The sequence below is a fragment of the Ascaphus truei genome, chromosome 2 (genome assembly GCF_040206685.1).
Source record: "Ascaphus truei isolate aAscTru1 chromosome 2, aAscTru1.hap1, whole genome shotgun sequence".
NCBI lineage: Eukaryota > Metazoa > Chordata > Amphibia > Anura > Ascaphidae > Ascaphus > Ascaphus truei.
Window position 1 is genome coordinate 317,936,527 of NC_134484.1, and position 15,546 is coordinate 317,952,072.

General features: G+C 43.5%; 1 protein-coding gene across 22 annotated transcripts in view; it reads right to left on the reverse strand.

The window, feature by feature from the left end:
• The window catches only part of LRRFIP2 (LRR binding FLII interacting protein 2), a 501,877-nt gene that overhangs the window by 53,068 nt on the left and 433,263 nt on the right, over positions 1–15,546 (reverse strand). For 12 of the 22 annotated variants that reach the window (XM_075586521.1, XM_075586533.1, XM_075586530.1 and 9 more), the window contains exons 5-8: positions 7,862–7,915; positions 7,717–7,761; positions 5,387–5,455; positions 3,938–3,973 (exon numbers count right to left, since the gene is read on the reverse strand). The exons of 8 other annotated variants lie outside the window; for them this stretch is intronic. In XM_075586521.1, the coding sequence (XP_075442636.1) occupies positions 3,938–3,973; positions 5,387–5,455; positions 7,717–7,761; positions 7,862–7,915 (204 nt within the window). The remainder of the gene's footprint in view (positions 1–3,937; positions 3,974–5,386; positions 5,456–7,716; positions 7,762–7,861; positions 7,916–15,546) is intronic. 2 more of the 22 variants (XM_075586534.1, XM_075586523.1) reach the window with 1 other exon arrangement.

Sequence of the window (15,546 nt, forward strand, 5' to 3'; positions counted from 1 at the left end):
TTAACCCTTTCAGTGTTGGATGGGACTACGGCACCATAGTGCCATCGGAACGGCCAGAATGATGTGGACGGAAGACAAGGAGTCTTCTCTTCAGTTCTTCGTCCAGTCAGATTGCATCTGTTGCTCCAGAGAAGAGGAGCGCTGAACATGCCTCCCCTAGCAAACTAGCCCATGATGTAGCTGCTGCGTCACGGGTCACTTGGCGTGCCAGACCACATAACATGAAACCTACATGAGGGGGCACCCAAAGGGAAAAAGCAGCAGTCCCACTTCAGACCCCGAGCAAACTCATGGCAGATATGAATCAGCTATCTGTTTTCCTTCACAGCAGGGATGTTTGAGGAAGGGGTGCTATTGGTTATGTGACTTCCTCCACCCCAGTGAATGTCATAATGTTTATTTACTATCGTCCCTGTCAGATAAACAATGAAAGCAGCATGCCTTCAAAATCCTGTGCGTGTTTTTGCTTTTAAATAAATCAGTTGTGTAGTATTAGATAAGAAAAAAAAAAACTTTAATGCTTTCTTGCTAAGGCAAGAAGCCTGACAGATAAAATGGGTGAGTGATGCAGGGTCAATGCAACAACACGTGGGTTTCTTAGAATAGGTTTATTTATTCAGCCTCAAAATATTGCATACAAAAATCATACAGCTTCTTTTCAGCATATGCAAACAAACAGAAAATAAGTCCTGAGCAGGGCTTTGCCCTTTTCCCCACAAGGGTTGTTTAAAGTCCAGAGTATCAATATAGCAAACAGGTATTATAGGAAAGACAGACCTTGTAGCAAGCAGTTTTCCTCCAGTGTCTCACTGGTTCAGACAGCCAGGCACGTGTGAGCAGCCTTGGTTTTGTTTAAAACCCCTTAACGAGGCAGCTGGGACCTGATCAATTAACCAAACCTTTCACCAGCTGAAATTTAACCTGGTCACTGCTGCACTGCAGACCTAAACATAGGTCTGCCAGGCATAGGGCTGGTGTCTTATATTCACTTTGTTACAGTGAGCTTGAATAAATAGCTGCAAGGAAGCAGCATGATATCGTAGGCATTACTGAAACATGGTAGGATGAAACTCATGACTGGGTAGTTAATTTAAAGGGTTATTCCCTTTTTCGGAAGAATCAAGCAAATAGAAGAGATGGGGGGGGAGTATGCTTATATGTTGAACTGGATCTAAAACCTATTATAAGGGAAGATGTTTAAGAAGGGAATGATGAAAATGTAGAGACCTTGTGGATAGAAATTAGCAGTGGAGTTCAAAGTACAATGAAAATGTTTGTAGTCATTTGCTATAAACCACCAAATATCTGTGAGATTGAGGAAGCTAAAATACTTTTGCAAATGGAGAAGGCATCTAAACTAGGTAGGTCATGTTTGCATAATGGGTAATTTTAATCCTCCAGACAAACTGGGGCAATGAGATTATATTCAGAAATACCAAACGGACATCAAAATTATTAGTAATAGTCAGCATGGATTTATGAAGGACAATTCATGCCAAACTAGCCTGATTAGTTTCTTGGAGGAGATAAGTAGGAATTTAGACCAGGGTAATGCAGTTGATGTAGTCTACTTAGATTTTGCAAAGGCTTTTGATACGGTTCCACACGAGGTTAGTGTACAAAATAAAGCAAAGTGGACTCAGTAAAAATATTTGCACCTGGATTGAAAACTGGTTAAAGGATAGACAACAGAGGGTTGTCATAAATGGAACTTTTTCAGGTTGGGCTAAAGTCGTGAGTGGTGTACCTCAGGGATTGGTACTCGGACCCTTGCTTTTTAACTTGTTTATTAATGACCTTGAGGTTGGCATCGAGAGCAAAGTCTCTATCTTTGCTGATGACACTAAATTGTGTAAGGTAGTAAAATCAGAGCAAGGTGTAATTTCTCTCCAGAAGGACTTGGATAGACTGGAAATTTGGGCAGATACATTTCAGATGAGGTTTAATACAGATAAATGTAAGGTTATGCATTTCGCGAAACAAGAATAAACAGGCAATTTACAAATTAAATGGGGATAAATTAGGACAATCCTGGCTGGAAAATGATTTAGGAGTGCTTGTAGACAGCAGGCTTAGCAATAGTGCCCAAAGTCATGCAGTAGCTGCAAAGGCAAACAAGATCTTATCTTGCATTAAATGGGCAATGGATGGAAGGGAAGTAAACATAATGATGCCCCTTTACAAAGCATTAGTAAGACCACACCTTGAAAATGGAGTACAATTTGGGGCAAAACTCATTAGAAAAGACATTATGGAACTAGAGAAATTGCAGAGAAGAGCCACTAAATTAATAAAGGGAATGGATAATCTGATTTATGAGGAGAGGCTAGCTAAATTAAGATTTGTTTACATTAGAAAATAGGTGTCTAAGAGAAGATATGAGAACTATATACAAATATATTTGAGGACAATACAAGGAGCTTTCAAAAGAACTATTCAACCCATAGGCAGTACAAAGGACACATGGTGACACCTTTAGGTTGGAGGAAAGGAGATTTCACCAGCAACAAAGGAAATGGTTCTTTACAGTAAGGGCAGTTAACATGTGGAATTCATTACACCTGGAGACTGTGATGGCAGATACAATAGATATGTTAAAAAAAAAAGGCTGGACATCTTTTTAGAAAGGAAAGGTATACAGGGATATACCAAATAAGTAAACATGGGAAGGATGTTGATCCAGGGAGTAATTTGATTCCCAATATTTGGAGTCAGGAAGGAATTTCATTTACTTTCATTGGGGGTTTTTGTTTGCCTTCCTCTGGATCAATATAATGTAAGTACAGATATAGGATAAAGTATCTGTCGTCTAAATTTAGCATACGTTGAACTTCATGGATGTATGTATTTTTTCAACATCATCTACTATGTAACTTACTGTATTTTTTTTAAAAAAGTATGTTTTTCTCCTCTTTATGACCTTTTTTAATGAGTTTTAATGTATTATGCTTCCTTGGGTTGCTATAGCAACTATTTAGGTAGCCACAGCACTTCCTCTTGAGAAATAGGCGGCCATGTTGGGCGCCCTGGGAAGCTGGATCTTTGCCGATCGAGCGCGGGAGAACGGCTCGACCTGCAGCTTAGATAATTACCTTGCCTTAAAATGAAGCAACTGCTGCATTTAGTAAAACAAACAAAAATTGGCAATACCACTTTAAGATAGTCGGGTGGTACTTAACATGCAATAAGCCAAACGAGGCACAGAAAATAAGGGAAATAAAACCGTCCCAAGTCTCAATGACATTGTTTGTAAACACTAAACATATACTGTACAGGTAAGACACATTGTAAAGATTTTTTACAAAGCAATCAGCAGGCTTTAACCCTTTAAAGGTGCAACTCCCTCGAAAGATAAAACTGAAACACATCTTTCAAGAAGGCTATTGATCTAGTTTTTTATTATGATTTTAATTTGCCTTTAAAAAGGTCCCACCACCACATGGCAGCTCATGCTCTTTATTCTCACTTTATTCGCTCTAGCAGTCAGTCAGACAGGAGCTGTTCCATAGAGACTACAAAGGGTCTTGTCAGGGGACAAAAAGGTATCATCTTAATCTTCTCAGAGCAGGTCCTTTGATGTCTAATAATGTCACTTCGTTAGAAGGGCTTGGTCATATTAATTTAGGCTTGTGGCTCATTTTGTTACATTTTGGAACTTGCATCTTTAAAAAGATAGCTGCGATAAAAGCAGTGTTCAAGCTCTTGTATTACAAGTCAAGTGCTCACAGTAAAAAATAATATACAAGCACTCACACACCCGGGCATATGGTTTCAAACGCATTCCTATAAGTGGATTCTATGCCAATTCTCCCAAGAGCTGGCACTTTAATTTATTGTCAAAGCTGCTAACATTCCTTAGTAGCCATCAGCTAAATACCAGTGAATAAGGCAAGGTTTAATGCCGCTCTCTCATGCACACGCTTATTTTTTTACATACAGATGTTGCATATCTGCTGGACTTCAAAATATCCGACTTCATGTCACAGGAATGAAATGGAGCGATCAGAAAGCAAAATAAGCAGAAAAATGAAAGAATATAAGAAGGCATGAGGTATTACAGTCTTACACACTCCGTATAAATAAACTGCTTGACTTTAATCAACAAACAGTACAGTATTTAGAAATGCAAATTGCAAATGCATTGTAATCATTCAGCAACAAAACGGTTAAAGCACTTGCCTATAACGCTCACAAATTCATAATATTAACTAGCAAAAAAAAAAAAAAAGAATGTCACCGGTTTAATAACCTGCTAAGATATTACATAACAGGCATTGAATGAATCACTGAGCAACAGAACATCAAGCAAAAGAGTTTTTTTATATCCCAGAGCGTAAATCTAAGCAAATGGATTTTATTGAAAGGTAACCGATTTAAATGGAAGTTTTGCTACGAGAAAACTTAGGCAGCCATTTATTAAAGTCTCTCAGCTGAAAACCGGCGCATAAATACTGCACCACGTTTATCAAATGAGAAAATGTCATTTGTTTCAACAGAATAGTTTTTCCTAGATAAATCTGCTGAAGTCTTTTTGGCTCCTATTTTGCAGCTGGAGAGCTTTCAGAAATAATCCCCTCCCCCACCCCCCTCAGTGTAAAATGTCACAGCACAAGTTGTGTTTCTTCATGCAATCAGTTTTTTGGAAGTTCAGCAACCTTCGTCGTGACAAAAAATGGCTGAGCCCACAAAAAAGGCTTATTTTGCCCAAACAGATAATTACTTAAATTGAATAGTGTCTTAAGTGTACGGTACCATTTCTCTACAAATATTCTGCAGCCCAACATCATAAAACTTGCTCACAATAACACCTTTTTGGCATAGAATATTCCGCGGGCAAACTGTGGGTGAACACATATTATAAACATGTTAAACTATGCGATACGTACCACAAGCCTCCTACATATATCAAACCAAATATTTCAAAGCTCGAAAATGTGAAGGCATCTTATTTACACAGGCAAAAAATATTAACACATTTTCACCCCTACACTTCGTCTGCATTGCTTAGCAAACCTTGCAGATCCCTCTAGCAGCAATGGGGTTAAATAAATTGATTACAAGATATGCATGCAAATAAGGCTTCGTCCATAGTGCAGGCTACAGCGTGAGCTACGCAGCTCGCGCCGGAACAAACACTAAGACGGCAATGTAGTAGTGCATAGTGCGTGCGCTAGCGCGTGCACATGTGCGACAGGGAGAGCGGCGCTTCGCAATACAAACAAGATTGTTTTGCAAGCGCGACGCCGGGGAGGAGGAGGAGCGCGTAAGCTAGCGCGTTCTACTATGGACAAAGCCTAAGGTTTTGCTTGTGTCCATTCAACATACAGTAGGTAAACAACTGTTTAGAGTGCACAGATTCTCACAAGATAAACTATGGTCTACACACCACAAGATCTCTCCTCCTCGAAGTGCTTTCTCTGCCTTTGTGTGACCCACTCACATCCACGGATGAGCTCTTTAGGATAAAAAGATGGGAAATTAGGATCCACGTGCATACTTCTTGGCCACCTTTTGTCTTTATCAATCGATAAGGCACAGAATAAAAAAGGGGAAGGATCGGGAAGGATGGCCACTTTTATATTGAAATTCAATGACCAACAAATTACAAGGGGTTAATACAAGGTAACCAGAAAACGGACACCCTGTGGAGTGCTGCTTGTCTGCAATGTGCCCTTGCTTGGCCCATAGGAAGCAGTTAGCAGGCGCATGGGGAACCCCAAAATGTTATCACCACTCTAGACCAGCAGGGCGGCAGCATTTTCTGCTTATATAATGGACTTATTTTGAAGGTCATTACCAGTTACATGGGTAACCCTTTGACTGACAGTGGGGCCATGAAGACAGTACAATAGAACATTGATAGCACATTTGGCATTCAAGGGGTACAACATCCAATACCACATTACTGGTATGTACCAGACGTATAACACCTTCTAAACAATTAATTAAAAAGCAATCAAAAAGTGAATTGATAATGACAGGAAAGCATTTTACTCGCTGCGACACGAAGATGTCAGCATCAAACAGATTTTGCAGCTTCTTAAATAAATTGTTGCATTGTAATCGCATTTTATTTTAGATGCCTCATCTGCTTTATACTTTGAAGGAAGTTAGAATGGTGCTACTTAAAACAAAGAATCGCCGGAGTGACCCTGCTATCTCCAGGCTGTGAATCAGAAATCAGGGAACCCAAAACTTCCGTTGATTAGTCTCAACACTAACAAACATATTCAAGTTAGAGTGATTGTTCTACTTATGACAATGCAACTTCCTATTGGCTCACGGGGAGGAGATTTAAAACCAGTACTTATTTGGGGACAATACATGATCTCCCAGGCTGAAAGTAACATGGTTCAGCCCTGGAAGTACCCCTGGCTTCCAACCCTGTTAGAATAAAATTAAAAAGAAGAAGACGGGATTGCAGCTTTAACATTTTGGAGGCTATATTATAAGAATAGTGTAGTTTAAATAAATTCCCTTATTTACTGTAAGTACATCTTGTGTATTATGTATGAGACAAAAGGTGCCTATCTGTGCATTACATAAAAGATCAAAGGTTTCATTAAGTAAACCATTTTAGTAATTTCATTTTCACTAATGCCATTAGCGAAAACTAAAACATTAGCATGGCTCAGATCAGGGGTGTTCAACTCCATTCCTCAAGCCCAGTCCCCAACAGGTCAGATTTTCAGGATATCCCAGCTTCAGCTAAGGTGGCTCAATCAGTCCCAGCTTCAGCACAAACAGCAAGGATGTAGAGGAGCACAGCAGCGTTTCCAAGCAGCATACCAGCTAGTAAATCTCCAAAAAATGAGGGTAACTCCAAACAGGGATAGGTATTAAAAAAGGGATTTAATGGTCAGTTACAAAGAACAAACAATGGTAGGAACGCACCTACGCGTTTCGTCCGTAAAGGACTTTCTCAAGCCCAGCCCCCAACAGGTCAGATTTTCAGGATATCCCAGCTTCAGCTAAGGTGGCTCAATCAGTCCCAGCTTCAGCACAGGTGGCTCAATCAGAGGCTCGGTCTTCGACTGTGCCACTGATTGAGCCACCTGTGCTGAAGCTGGGATATCCTGAAAACCTGATCTGTTGGAGTGGTTTGAGGACTGGAGTTGAGCACCCCTGGTTTAGACCAGCGGTGTGCAAACTGGGGGGGTGCAGGCGGTTGCAGAAGCCCCGCGCTCTGCCCCAAGGCATTTAATTTAATGCCGGGATCTTGAGAGGCCTCTGCAACACTCCACTTACCTTGATTCAGCCGGTTGTGTAATGTGTCGCCATGGCAACGTGGCGTCAAATGGCGTCGCGGGACCATGTGACATCACATGACCCGTCGTCATGGCAACGACGCAGCTGGGTAATGGCGTGATGTCACATGACCCCCGCACACGGGAAAGCAAGGTAGAGGGGGGGGGGGGAGATCAGGCAGAGGCGCGCACCGCGAGTAGTTTGCGCACCCCTGGTTTAGACTATAAAGCACTCATTTGTGTTTCCTACTAGCTTGAAGCACACGGCCATAAAGAAAAAAATTTATTTATTGAAGAGTCTGCTCTTAAACCCTTGCCTTTAATAAAAGGTCGGGCACCCATGATTATGTGCAGGCGTATGTTGTAATATTACCAAGTTTAGCTGGAGAACTACCGCCAAGGTCAGGAGTGATCGGCACCGACTAACAAGTGTACACTGACATGAGAGACATTGTGAGCGTGTACTAACCCTCTGAGTATCGAGACCGCGACTAGATGTCACGCCTGGAGATCCCTGAGAAGATGAAATTAGAAGAAGGAAAATTAGACTTCCTTAGCAGTTGCAGGAGCGAAGGATGGTGAAAAGAAAGAAAGGTTTATAGGTCAGTACAAACCAGAGAAGGACGCTGACTGGACCGGTGAGAATACCTGGCCCGATCTGATTCCTCCTGGGAGGGAAAACATTGCACAGAAATATTATTCATTGAGCAAATCTATGTTGGCATGCAAAATTTAAAACATGCAGTCAACCCTATTGACAGGTATATTCACATACAAACAATGCAGTGTAATAAGTCGCGTACTATTGGTAGGGATTCAAAAACAACAAAAAACCACGACTGATCGTTTTGGTCTTTCAGTTAAAACCCCTAAAAAGCAGAAATGAAGCATCATTTCCTATTAAATGTAACTTGTTGTGGCAGCCCAGACACATTTAAGAGACAAAGGCATCATAGGGGAATATGGAAACTAAAAACAAAGTACACATATAAACTTAAGATTCAAATGTGTGTAAATTTTGGGGGGATTGTTAACACTGATATTACAAATGAAATGCAAACACCGTAAAAACGGATTATTATTTTTTTTTTTCAAATTAATTGATTTGACAAAAAATATAAACCACGAAAACCGCAATCTGTAACTATAGGCAAGTATATCATTACATGAAATAAATTCTTGAAGTAAACATATAATGCAATGTTAGTTCTTAATCCTATCCTTAGGGGATTAAACTTGGTTACATCGTTTCTTGAGGACAACAAACATCCTATTCCTATTAAAACTTGGAATTCCTCTATGCTCCACCTGGGATATTCCTCACAACTATTATTATTGCTGGTCTCCCTGGGTTGAGCACCAAAGTAAAACGTTTTAACCAGAGCTTATACAGCCTCACCTGCAGAGCTGCGATATACAGCCTCACCTGCAGAGCTGCGATATACAGCCTCACCTGCAGAGCTGCGATATACAGCCTCACCTGCAGAGCTGCGATATACAGCCTCACCTGCAGAGCTGCGATATACAGCCTCACCTGCAGAGCTGCGATATAAAGCCTCACCTGCAGAGCTGCGATATAAAGCCTCACCTGCAGAGCTGCGATATACAGCCTCACCTGCAGAGCTGCGATATACAGCCTCACCTGCAGAGCTGCCATATACAGCCTCACCTGCAGAGCTGCGATATAAAGCCTCACCTGCAGAGCTGCGATATAAAGCCTCACCTGCAGAGCTGCGATATACAGCCTCACCTGCAGAGCTGCGATATACAGCCTCACCTGCAGAGCTGCGATATAAAGCCTCACCTGCAGAGCTGCCATATACAGCCTCACCTGCAGAGCTGCGATATACAGCCTCACCTGCAGAGCTGCGATATACAGCCTCACCTGCAGAGCTGCGATATAAAGCCTCACCTGCAGAGCTGCGATATAAAGCCTCACCTGCAGAGCTGCGATATAAAGCCTCACCTGCAGAGCTGCGATATAAAGCCTCACCTGCAGAGCTGCGATATAAAGCCTCACCTGCAGAGCTGCGATATAAAGCCTCACCTGCAGAGCTGCGATATAAAGCCTCACCTGCAGAGCTGCGATATAAAGCCTCACCTGCAGAGCTGCGATATAAAGCCTCACCTGCAGAGCTGCGATATAAAGCCTCACCTGCAGAGCTGCGATATAAAGCCTCACCTGCAGAGCTGCGATATAAAGCCTCACCTGCAGAGCTGCGATATAAAGCCTCACCTGCAGAGCTGCGATATACAACCTCACCTGCAGAGCTGCGATATAAAGCCTCACCTGCAGAGCTGCGATATAAAGCCTCACCTGCAGAGCTGCGATATACAGCCTCACCTGCAGAGCTGCGATATACAGCCTCACCTGCAGAGCTGCGATATACAGCCTCACCTGCAGAGCTGCCATATACAGCCTCACCTGCAGAGCTGCGATATAAAGCCTCACCTGCAGAGCTGCGATATATAGCCTCACCTGCAGAGCTGCCATATACAGCCTCACCTGCAGAGCTGCGATATAAAGCCTCACCTGCAGAGCTGCGATATACAGCCTCACCTGCAGAGCTGCGATATACAGCCTCACCTGCAGAGCTGCGATATACAGCCTCACCTGCAGAGCTGCGATATACAGCCTCACCTGCAGAGCTGCGATATACAGCCTCACCTGCAGAGCTGCGATATAAAGCCTCACCTGCAGAGCTGCGATATAAAGCCTCACCTGCAGAGCTGCGATATAAAGCCTCACCTGCAGAGCTGCGATATAAAGCCTCACCTGCAGAGCTGCGATATAAAGCCTCACCTGCAGAGCTGCGATATAAAGCCTCACCTGCAGAGCTGCGATATAAAGCCTCACCTGCAGAGCTGCGATATAAAGCTTCACCTGCAGAGCTGCGATATAAAGCCTCACCTGCAGAGCTGCGATATAAAGCCTCACCTGCAGAGCTGCGATATAAAGCCTCACCTGCAGAGCTGCGATATACAGCCTCACCTGCATAGCTGCGATATACAGCCTCACCTGCAGAGCTGCGATATACAGCCTCACCTACAGAGCTGCGATATAAAGCCTCACCTGCAGAGCTGCCATATAAAGCCTCACCTGCAGAGCTGCGATATACAGCCTCACCTGCAGAGCTGCCATATACAGCCTCACCTGCAGAGCTGCGATATAACGCCTCACCTGCAGAGCTGCGATATAAAGCCTCACCTGCAGAGCTGCGATATAAAGCCTCACCTGCAGAGCTGCGATATACAGCCTCACCTGCAGAGCTGCGATATACAGCCTCACCTGCAGAGCTGCGATATAAAGCCTGACCTGCAAAGCTGCGATATAAAGCCTCACCTGCAGAGCTGCGATATAAAGCCTCACCTGCAGAGCTGCCATATAAAGCCTCACCTGCAGAGCTGCGATATAAAGCCTCACCTGCAGAGCTGCGATATAAAGCCTCACCTGCAGAGCTGCGATATACAGCCTCACCTGCAGAGCTGCCATATACAGCCTCACCTGCAGAGCTGCGATATAAAGCCTCACCTGCTGAGCTGCGATATACAGCCTCACCTGCAGAGCTGCGATATACAGCCTCACCTGCAGAGCTGCGATATAAAGCCTGAGCTGCGATATAAAGCCTCACCTGCAGAGCTGCGATATAAAGCCTCACCTGCAGAGCTGCGATATAAAGCCTCACCTGCAGAGCTGCGATATACAGCCTCACCTGCAGAGCTGCAATATAAAGCTATGACCAGAGTTTCCTCACACTTTAAAATGGCTTCACGTTTCTTGTACTTAAAGAATGAAAGCTCTCTGCTATGTTTCCTAATGTTTAAAGTATTTAGCTAAATTAGTTTGTTTTGTGCTTTTTGGAATAATTATTTTGGGCCACGCTGTTAAACATGGTGCAAAACGATGAAAATATGAAACAGACATGAAACATTTAAGACAAGATGTTACACGTTTAATTGGTTTCACTTTACAGCAAATCCAAGAAATATTGCTCAGAATTACTAGGGCTCATGGCACTGCAAAGTATAAATGTGGAAGACTAAACCTATAGACCAGGAGTGGGCCAACTCCAGTCCTCAATGGCCACCAACAGGTCAGGTTTTAAGGATATCCCTGCTTCAGTACAGGTGGCTAATCAGTGGCTCAGTCACTATGACTGATTACGTAAGCACTTTAAAAGGATAAAAATATCCCTGCTTCAGCACGGGTGGCTCAATCAATGGCTCAGTCATTATGACTAAGCCACCTGTGCTGAAGCAGGGATATCCTGAAAACCTGACCTGCTGGTTGCCCTTGAGGACTGGCGTTGGCCCACTCCTGCAGTTGACAATTTGCTTGCAGGTTAAACATGAACTGCAATGTAAAAAAATATATATAAAAAGTGCAGCGGTATGCGGTACGATATATATTTATATAAAGTACTGTGGCTGCTGCATGCCGTGAAAGTACAAACACATGTAACCGTATGACTAGAATATCCTGCCATGTCACATTCCTCACATTGCAATATCAGGTCTCACTTTTCAAGGGTGGGTACTGGGAGGAAAAGAATACACTATTTCCGTCTATGGACTAAACAAACTGACCGTACATGAACTTTCACTATACTGTATATTACAGATTGTGATGCCTTTTAACAGAACATTTTATTTAAATGCTTATCGGAATGGGGATGGCCCTCAGGTGTCGATGTATAGTTCCCCGGCATTCAGGGACCCCCTGGTTCCCAGACATTTGTCGTTTTTGTGTGCCATGTTTAACATACAAAAAAACGACAAATATGGCTGTCGGATCACCACTAGACAGCCGTGATGTTAATGTTGCTAATGGCTGCTCAGGATCAAGTATAAGAAAGATGATATTTCTCGATAACCCGGGGGCTCACAGGATGTCGGGGGACCACAGAGAAGCTTCAGGAGATACCCAGGTTCAGTAACCCCCCACCTCCTCCCAAATAAAATGGGCAGTGCGGATTGCCACTTGAATAGGCGTCACAGTTTGCAAGAAATAAACACTTCTTCGGGATTAACATGGCTAGAAGAACTGTGGCCTACCTACTTTACTAGCCTATTTACTGTAAAACCTGACATCACAGCTGATCTTCAGCTTGGGTTTTCTATTTTATAATGCTTTAGGGCTCCTAATCACATGCACATTGTTAGCAGCTTCTTTTTATTCTCTTTAGCTAAACATTTTCACGGTATGACTTATTAGAATTTATATTTCCACTAGCAAAACGTCACTAGTTACTACCTCTTATTTTTGTATGGAAGCCATCGTTACGCACGGACGGAAATCAATAACTGATAAGAGAGAATTTACAGTATTACTGAGAAACTTTAACTTGCCATCAAGGAATATTTCATTTTATGGGGGATTAACCATTTTCTTTTTTTCTTTTATTAGAATGTTACTTTTTTTTTATAAGAGGCAGTTGGGCATAACCCCCCAAAAATGTTTTCGCAATTTACCTATGTAATCCGCTTCCTCAGAAAGATTCAACCACCTTTATAGTAATGTTTTAATTTATGTATTTCCTGTGAAAAATGGCTGTTTCAATTTTCTTCTGGTCTGTGTAAGGCTAAGGCCCCGCTGCACGGGCCGGCGCGCCCGCACTGCATTCAGGCGGCGCGTGCACGGCACTAACCGCTATATGCGGTCTTTAGGGAGCCGTTTTCGGCGCGCGGGGGGGGAGGGGCGTGGCCAAATCGGCAGCAGAATGCAGGCAGCTGATCTGTATGCTCCATGGAGTCTTTGCTTGAGCCCCGCTGGCCACTTTATACATCAGATGCACTGGAGGAAGGGAGGGGGAAAGTAATAGGCACTGAAGCCTGACCCTTGTTGCTTTCATTTTGAGCCGGGATTCCTATGCGCACAGCCCCCCCCACCTCCCTCCCCTCTTTGCATCTGCCGATGCCTCTCCTCCCGGGCAAGCTCAGCAGTCGGAGCTGGCTGCGACCTCCCAGCGCACACAGTCTGCAAAACGGGAACGGGAGGGGGGCAGAGGGGGTGCTGCCAAGCTGCAGAGGACAGTGCATATTTCGTATCACAGAAACCTGAGTCTCTCAGCTCCAGACAGCTCCCCTCCTCATTGGTTCCCTGCCGCACCACGTGACGTGTCGCAGGATCACGATCCTCATGTATCCCCTGCTGACTGACGCGTCACAGTGCGCAGCGAGCCTTGTAGCGAGGAGGGACTGGGGCCGGCTCTGGAGTAACTCGGGTCTGGTGAGTGACGAGCACGCGGCCGCGCGCCGTCAGATGGAGCGGGACCAAGGCCTAATCGTCTTGGCAATAATTCTTCTTCCCCTTTATCCCATAGGCTTATCGGAGCAGAATAATTTGTTTACACAAAACTACACAACAACAAAAACATGAACTAATAATTAACTAAAGATCATATAGGTTTTGGTTACTATGGAGATATTAAAAGTTTTAAAACATTTCAAATACTTTTTTAAAACTGCATGTCACTAATTTACAACAGAACTCTTCAACGTTCGACCCATGTGCCAAAATCCGGCCCACAAAGGGGCATGGAATGGTCCTTGGTCTGTCTGCTTTTGACCATTTCATTGGAATTTGGTGCAATTTTTCACACAAAGTACCTTATCTGGTCCTCCCTACATATCAGCTTCGATTTCTGCTCGTCTCCTGCGCTCTACCCATAACTGTCTCCTTTCGATCCCATTCACCTCTACTGCTCTCTCTCGCCTTAAAACCTTTTCCCCTCACTGCCCTTTACCTGTGGAACGCCCTAAGTGAGACATGGTTAATATAAATATATATAATATAGAGGTTATAGATGCTTTCAAAATGTAATTAAATATTTGTAAGTCTTCTTAAATATGTTTAAAATTGCATTACAATGCTTCTGTGGGCGACCCTACTATTTGTAATTTTTGTTCCCATCCAGGCCCTTTGGAAAACTAGTTGAAGAGGGCTTACCTACATTCATACTAGTTCCCTTTGGTCCTAGTAGGATCTGTCCTACACAACAATAAATGGGATAAACATGTTTTAAAAAGTAGTGCGTGTAGAGCAAGCTTTTTAGTAGATAATTACCCAAGCGCTGGCAACTCATCTATGCCTGGCGATGGGGGCGATGGGGGGTGGGGGAGAAATGCAAGGAAGCACGTCATGACATGGAAAAAGGATCTACCGGGAAGAGCAGTGCTGAATTGCTAAGTCAGTTTAGGACATAATGGGATAAGTGCTGCGGAAACATTCTTGGAGCAGCTCCAAATAAAACTGGAGCGATTTCAATAGTGTTCCCTCTCACTCTGCAGCTTTTAAGCCAGCAGCAACAGGCCCTCGGTCCTACCTCAACAACACGCACATACTTTCTGTGTCACTTGCTGCCGCTGCTTTGCTACAGTCCAGAAGCAACGGAGAGGTGAGCGGATGATTGAGTTTGAAAGGTACACATTGCAACACAGGCCAAGGACTCTCCGCAATGCATGGGACTGACGCTTCTACTGTGATTTTTATATCTAAAATGACATCAGTAGCTGCCAGATGATGTCATATTTATTTATTTATTTTTTGCCCCATCTGTTTAGGTGGACAAGTATTTTCAAAGCTTTTGCTTGCTAATGACCGAAGGATACATTTAATAATGGTCTAAACCAGGGGTGGGTAACTGCAGTCCTCAAGGGCCACCAACAGATCAGGTTTTCAGGATATCCCTGCTTCAGCACAGGTGGCTCAATCAGTGGCTCCGTCAAAAACTAAGCCTCTGATTGAGCCACCTGTGCTGAAGCTGGGATATCCCCCCCCCCCAAACCTGACCTGTTGGTGGCTCTTGAGGACTGGTATTGCCCACCCCTGGTCTAAACTGTGTATAATGAGTCAGCCCCGCCACAGTAGAGATAAGCAAATCAAAAAATTGTGAAAAAATTAAATAAAAGCAACATTTTAAAAAACAAACTTGCCAATAAACACTACAAATAAGTACAGTATACCCACATACAGGCATACCCCGCTTTAAGGACACGCACTTTACGTACACTCGCGAGTAAGTACACTTCGCTCAATAGGCAAACAGCAGCTCAAACATGCGCCTGTCAGCACGTCCTGAACAGCAATACCGGCTCCCTACCTGTACCGAAGCTGTGCGCAAACGGGGAGACTATAGAGCCTGTTACACATGTGTTATTTACATCAGTTATGCACGTATATGACGATTGCAGTACAGTACATGCATCAAAAGTGGGAAAAAGGGAGTGCTTCACTTTAAGTACATTTTCACTTTACATACATGCTCCGGTCCAATTGCGTACGTTAATGCGGGGTATG